Source organism: Triticum urartu, unplaced genomic scaffold, assembly GCF_003073215.2.
Source record: "Triticum urartu cultivar G1812 unplaced genomic scaffold, Tu2.1 TuUngrouped_contig_5949, whole genome shotgun sequence".
Lineage (NCBI taxonomy): Eukaryota > Viridiplantae > Streptophyta > Magnoliopsida > Poales > Poaceae > Triticum > Triticum urartu.
Window position 1 is genome coordinate 1 of NW_024116666.1, and position 6,358 is coordinate 6,358.

Genomic DNA, 6,358 nt, shown 5'->3' on the forward strand with positions numbered 1-6,358 from the left:
GGGTGCTCGGCGGCGAGGGGGATCCGGCGAGGGGGGATATCGATCGAGATGGAGGGGGATCGTGATCGAGTGTCCTCATGAATATTCAATATTTTTTCATATTGAATATGAAAAAATATCATCAAATTTGAAAAAATATACATGAATTCAAAAAGTGCCCATGAATTAAATTTAAAAATATTTATGAGTTCAAAAAATAAAAATGATAATAGTTTTGCAAAAAAAATAATAGTGACGCATTGTGTGGTAGGTGCACCATTAGTATTTCTGAAAAAATTTAAAAAAATGTTAGTAGTGGCGCACCAGCTCATGGGGCGCCATTACTATTTAGTAGTGGCGCACCACGTTTCTGGTGCGCCATTAGTGGTCAAGCCCTTTTTCTAGTAGTGTACGTTCGTGTGTTTTCAGGTTGGATCTTTTCGACATACGCTACTCTTCATCGACGGTGGTTGTTGTTCTGCTGTGTTGGTCCTATGAGGCCTTACAACGACGACTTCTCAGCTGTTTACTACAATAAGTTTTGCCTGGATCTGGTGAGGAAGGGCGATGACGACGGCACCTTCAACTCGCTTCAGTGCTTGTAGTCGTCACTAGGTTGTCTACGGATCCGAATGTAATTTTTATTATTTATGATGTTCATTGTACTCGCATGATTGAAAATGAATAAATCGGATGTTTTCCAAAAAAATAATCACACATCTGCGTTTGAACCTCAACTAATCTAGATTTTCTTGCTGGCTAGATCTTTCTTTTCTATACTAACGCGGGGAGTGGGGCGGGGATAAAAAGGGTGACTTGACGATCAATACAAAATTCAGAGGCAGGTGCAAGAGAGGCTCAGAAATACAATAGAAGATAGATCCTCTTTTTTTCTGATATATCTCACGTAGTCCTGTAAGAAGGATGGTTTCCATGAAGCTACATGTACAGCTTTACTTGCCGCCTCTGCATCTGCATTTCGATTTGCAGGTTCACGTTGCAATTCAAAGATCTCACGAAAATATAGAACACACTAGTAACAGATTATAACTAGGATTAACATCATTCAAAATCTTAACAGAACAACAAATATTCATTTTTTGCAGGTTATCTTCCGAGCCACTGCGTTTATCCGTATGTGGTCGCTACTCACTCCGACAGAGGAGATGGTAGCACGGGCTATTTTCAACCGGTTTGAATGACGGTCATGTAATAGGATAGGCAATTAATTTTCCTATTTTTCTTATGCCAGCCGGTTGTGGCTTTATGTTTGCTTATTTCTTATGCTCTCTGTGAGTCTTTTTTCCTTTTATTGAGACTATAAGACCTTTGTTGAACCTTTTTGCTTATTAATTGAGGTGGTCGTATGCATCGTTCTGATGCAGAGGCCGGGGAGATCTCCTTTTCAAAAAAACATCATTCAAAATCTCACGAACATAAACAGTACTCAGTATATACCATCAAAGATAAGGAGTTGGAGAATATCAGCCTGAACATGACATCGGACAGATATATTTTTCAAACAAGGGAAGAGAGACCTCCGCCCTGGCGATAAAGTGTCCAATTCAGGCAAAATCACCAGGACTACTTAAGGCTCACTTATGAGGACACTACCCCGGCCAGATTCTGGGCTCAGCGCTTCCTTTTCTTTGTTGCCCACTTTTCCAGGGCGTACTGGATGCCTTCTTTTACCGTCGCACGCCGATCTGCCTTGTAGTTCCACAACACAGGTACACCATAGATTTCTCGACCTTGTTCTTCCGCACAAGGCTTGTAATTGTAGACTTCATCCAGCGCCTTTGTTACCAAGGCGTACATTTCTTCGCCGTGCTCTTCCTTTAGTTGCCGGAGCTTCTCATTGTCCTTGGAGATAATTTCCTGCACCAAAGCTCACGCGCCGTTAGACAAGATGACACAACTATCTATGGAATGCTGGCAGTGATCAGACACAACATTTTGAATCAAAAATTTGTTACGAACATTATAATGAACTTAATATACACATACTTAATTACTTCTTGTATCACCACACCAGTGGAAAAATAAAGTCAGAATATTGTGAATATTCTGCATGAACAATTTAAATCACCATGATCTTTTAGTTTTTGGACCTTCCCATCATCCTAAGAAATAATCCTCTTTTATTCTGGACAGAAGACAGATTATCATATTTTTTTGGATGAATGTTTGCAGGTTTTCAATCTGTAGCATCGATTAAGTTCAAGATGTTCCTCAATTTAACCTTAAATATAAAAGAGAAGCAAAACCATCCTAATGGGTGCTACAGAAAAAACATGAATTTCTTGCCATTTATATATGTACATAACATAAATATTCAGATATTTTGATCAAATTTTATGGTTTATCATCTCATAGCATTTCCTACAACCTTGAAAAAATCGATACTTCTTTAAAGGTCCAAAATACAAAACCACTTTTCAGAACAGGTATATATTTCATTTTGAAAGGTTTTGAAAAGTCCAGGATTTGATATAGGCACCTTCATAGATCATGGTTCAAGTCGGACAGAGCACAATAATTCAAGGCTAAAATGAACCTTTTCTTCGGTTTTATATAACTATACTAGTGAAAATATAAGGTTGTGATGTTGAGTATTGCAAGTATTCTTCCTAGCAAAAATTTATTGATGTAGTTTTCACATTTTAAATCGGAATAACTTTGTCGCTGTATGCATCACTCAGATGCAGAGGCCAGGGGTACATCATGCTTTTCTAAAAAAAACGGAATAACTTTGTTTCTGTTAATGGTTGAAGTGAAAGGTGTTTGACAAAACACTGAACGATTCATGAATTTTTGGGTGTCAAGAAAAATTGGCAACCACGAAGTGTTCAGAACAACTACAAGTCCACCCTGAAATTGATAACTTGAGATTAAAAGTTCTGTTAGAGGAAAGAAAGTGTGTACCGTGCTATTCCCATGAAACATGGCAGACCAATTTTCAATCTGAGTTTCCCACTTGGAGTAAAGAATGGCAGCTGTAAATTCTGCATCGTCTTCTGGTAACTGTTTCTTACAAGCATTTAAGAATGCTTTTTCTTCAAGTTTGCCAATTCTTTTGATGCCTATATTTCCTCGACCATTTGTAAGGTCCTGGAAGCCCTGCCATACAAGCAACAAATCAGAAGGATAATGCTGTTCAGAAGTTACACAAAAGCAATAGGTCATCATCGACCGCATGACGTTACACAGTACTGGACAAGAACTAAGATAATTTACGTAGCTTACATCTATTAGCCTCTTCCTAGCAGGTCGCAACTCATTAGTATGTGCTGTTTGCTTGGCAATCAGACCCTGATGGACTGATTCCCAATATTCTTTTTCCTCATACTTCTCTTCTAGCTTCTCGCGGAGTTCACCAATTCTCTTCTTCTTCGAAACTTCCTCACCTGGCATAATCTCCGTTACTTCCAATTCACCCTGTAGCTGTTTCAGTTCTATTTCAAGAGCCTGCTTGTCAAGAATTAGTTGCCGTATCTCAAGATCCTTATCTAGAGCAAGTTTTGTCTCCCTCTGCATTTTACACACAATAAATAAGACACTTGTATAGATTATTATACAGTCAGATGTGAGAAACAATTACAAAGACCCAAACCTGCTGTTCTTCAACAAGCTTAAGCAAAGTTTCACTTGCCCTCACTTTCTCCATCAAAGCACGCTTTGTTTGAAAACAGACCAAAGTTAGTTATGTGTACAACACAGTACACTAAATGGTAATTACCTAGCAACAATGCACTTTTTTCACTAGCAATATGGCCTCCCTACAAACTACAACGGTAAAAACAAATTCATATTGCTAAACATGCTGCATCTAATAATTTTATAACGTAATAGTATATGCAATGTTGTTATGCAGAAGAACATGGAAACAAACAATCATCTTCTATCGCTCCCTAGAGAAACTCAATATACAAGAAACAAGATGTCACACACCTCTTCCTTCTCTTGCTCGAGGGTGATTCTGTTAGACTCGTCTATAGCAGCTAGCTCATCAAGCTGTATTTTGTGAATTTCTGGTACAAATGAAATAAGTGTTAACAAACCATACGATCCAAGTATGCCAAGACAGAATTGCAGATGCGATGATAATTACAGAGTTCAAATAAAATAGACAAAGATTGACACAGACCTTCAGTGTGAGACTGGATGAGCTTCTTCATATCCTCCTCTGCCTTACCAAGCAATTGAGTCGTTTGATTGTACTCGTACTCAAGCTCTTGCACATTCCTATCCATTGCCTCAACCCGTTTGTCTAGACTTTCTTCAAGTCTGCCAGTTTTACGGGCTTCTTCATTCTTAAGATCAACAATGGTTTTTAGATCACTGTACTTACGCAACCAGGAACCAATAGGCGTGTACGATCTGTAATCATCCACTCTTGCAACCCAACCAAACATCTCCGGCCCATGGTACTGCTGCCCCTTCCAGTGCCTTTTGCCGCATCCTCGTGCCTCAAAGTGATTTTCAAAGTCCATTGCATTTTTGAAACCACTCCAGTCTTTTGTGAACTCCACAATGGCACTCCTAGTATGGCCGTTGTGTTTGTCCCACAAAGGAATAACCTTTCGTGCGCAAAATTGCGAGAGCTGATCCCTCAAGTGGTTTCCTTGTTCTCCGACGCGGCGCCCGTTCTTCCATTCGGTAGGCACGTTAACAAGAACACCCTTCCATGGCCAAGCGAACTGCTCATCGTCTTTGCATTCATGAGGTTGATCATGCTCCATAGCCATTTCCGGAGACTGGCTCAGAGCCACTAATTTTGCGGTCTCCTTCTGAAATAGTGTCCAACATAAAAAAGATGAGACATGGATGATGTACAAATAACATAACACTTTCGGTATTCAAAACTATGCTGGCCAGCATTATGGAGAACGATTCAAGAATAAATAAAATTAACTCCTACAGAAAAAAAAAACAAAGGATCGAGTCATAAAACCAACAGAACATTAAAAAAAACCTGAGCATATCTTCAGTGCTTATGTCGCTCGATGCAGAGTCCGCGCGTTATCCTCCTTTTCGAAAAAAAAAAGAATTCTTCAGTGCATATGACAATATCATCCATTAATCTCAGGTTTCTCATAAAACATAAAACGAGCATTGCTCAGAAGATGTGAGCGAAGGAAAACATGATCTATCAACAAACATACATATCAGTATCCAGTTAACATCTGCTACAAAGAAAGCTTATACGTTTAGGTGTTGAATTTTGTGGACCTACACGCACTGAAGATACGCTTAGGAAGGAGTAGATTTGGATTAGGTGTCGAACCATGGAATGAGGGCAAAATTCCCATAGTCTTTCAGGCCCTGCGCATCAAGATTTTGCATCGGATAAGAGCCAACATATTTCCTTTGGAACCAGAAGAGCAAATGCAGAGGACTCTGACTCTGAATTTATTTCCACAACAAGTTCGTCCATGTTTCATCTTTATATGTGTTTCTAGTTTTGTACTTTTTGTTTCATTTATATCATTCACGATTCTGAATGCAAATGATACAGCAAAGCATCATTTATCTTTGCAGCAGAAAACCCCCATTTATACTACGCCATCGGATCAAAGAACAGAGAAACAGAGAAACCCCCATCAAATGAGCATGTAAAAGATCTCTTTCAGAGAATCGTAGTAAAAAACAGAGAAACAGAGAAATGAACTAATGCATCGGATCAAGTGATGATGGATTATTCAAGAAAAATGATGGGGTTTGCCCCTGGTTCAAATGCCCCAATCTGGGCTTCGAGATTCAACTGAGCGATGAGCGATACACTTACCTGCTCCTGCAGCCGCCGCCGATGAGGATGTTGACCGGCTGATCGGGCGAATCACCGCCGCGGCTCCTCCGCCGCCCTAATCCCAACCTGACGTGTCTAACCCGCCGGCCGCCGTCGCCCCCAGCAAGAAAGTGTGCACCCTTTTTCAAGTACATACAGGAGGGGTAGAAATTAAGTGGACGCAGGGACTTCCAGTCAGTAACCGAAGCACTTAATGCTGCTCTGAGTAGGAGACGCTCTCGATGAGAACGCAAGTCTCTTGGGAGAATGCAGCTTGCTTTCTCCATTCACACTGAGTATTACTCGTATTTTATTTTTTTAGATCTTTAATTTATCGATTACTATACAGTATATTACAGAAATTATAATAATTCACACAGAACAATATTTCATTCTGCCTCATAAAAAATTGGGTCGCACCTGCCTCCACCCGAGTCGCCCCCGTGTGGCGGCCCGGAGGCTCCCAGATCCCGTCGCCCGGCCTTCCCTTCTCCTCCTCCTCCTCCTCCTCCTCCTCCCTCGCCGCTGCCCGAGGGCGAAGCCTTGCCATTGCCGGCGGCGGCGGGGACTCAGGGCCCTCCCGCTCGTGAG

General features: G+C 40.7%; 1 protein-coding gene across 1 annotated transcript; it reads right to left on the reverse strand.

The window, feature by feature from the left end:
• Positions 1-1,608: 1,608 nt before the first annotated feature.
• Positions 1,609-4,723, reverse strand: LOC125529925 (factor of DNA methylation 4-like). The gene is made up of 6 exons (XM_048694355.1): positions 4,127-4,723; positions 3,931-4,010; positions 3,593-3,655; positions 3,217-3,510; positions 2,905-3,099; positions 1,609-1,857 (listed from the first exon to the last, which is right to left on the reverse strand). The coding sequence occupies exons 1-6, from the start codon at positions 4,719-4,721 to the stop codon at positions 1,612-1,614; spliced, it is 1,473 nt and encodes a 490-aa protein (XP_048550312.1). The 5' UTR covers positions 4,722-4,723; the 3' UTR covers positions 1,609-1,611.
• Positions 4,724-6,358: the final 1,635 nt, after the last annotated feature.

What these genes read in the sequence shown, in the direction of transcription:
- LOC125529925 (XM_048694355.1), bottom strand. Translation starts at nt 4,721, where the DNA reads ATGGAGCATGATCAACCTCATGAATGCAAAGACGATGAGCAGTTCGCT. An exon ending in CATCCAGTCTCACACTGAAG is followed by an intron (nt 4,011 to 4,126) that starts GTCTGTGTCAAT and finishes CATTTGTACCAG; the next exon opens with AAATTCACAAAATACAGCTT. An exon ending in TCGAGCAAGAGAAGGAAGAG is followed by an intron (nt 3,656 to 3,930) that starts GTGTGTGACATC and finishes TTTCAAACAAAG; the next exon opens with CGTGCTTTGATGGAGAAAGT.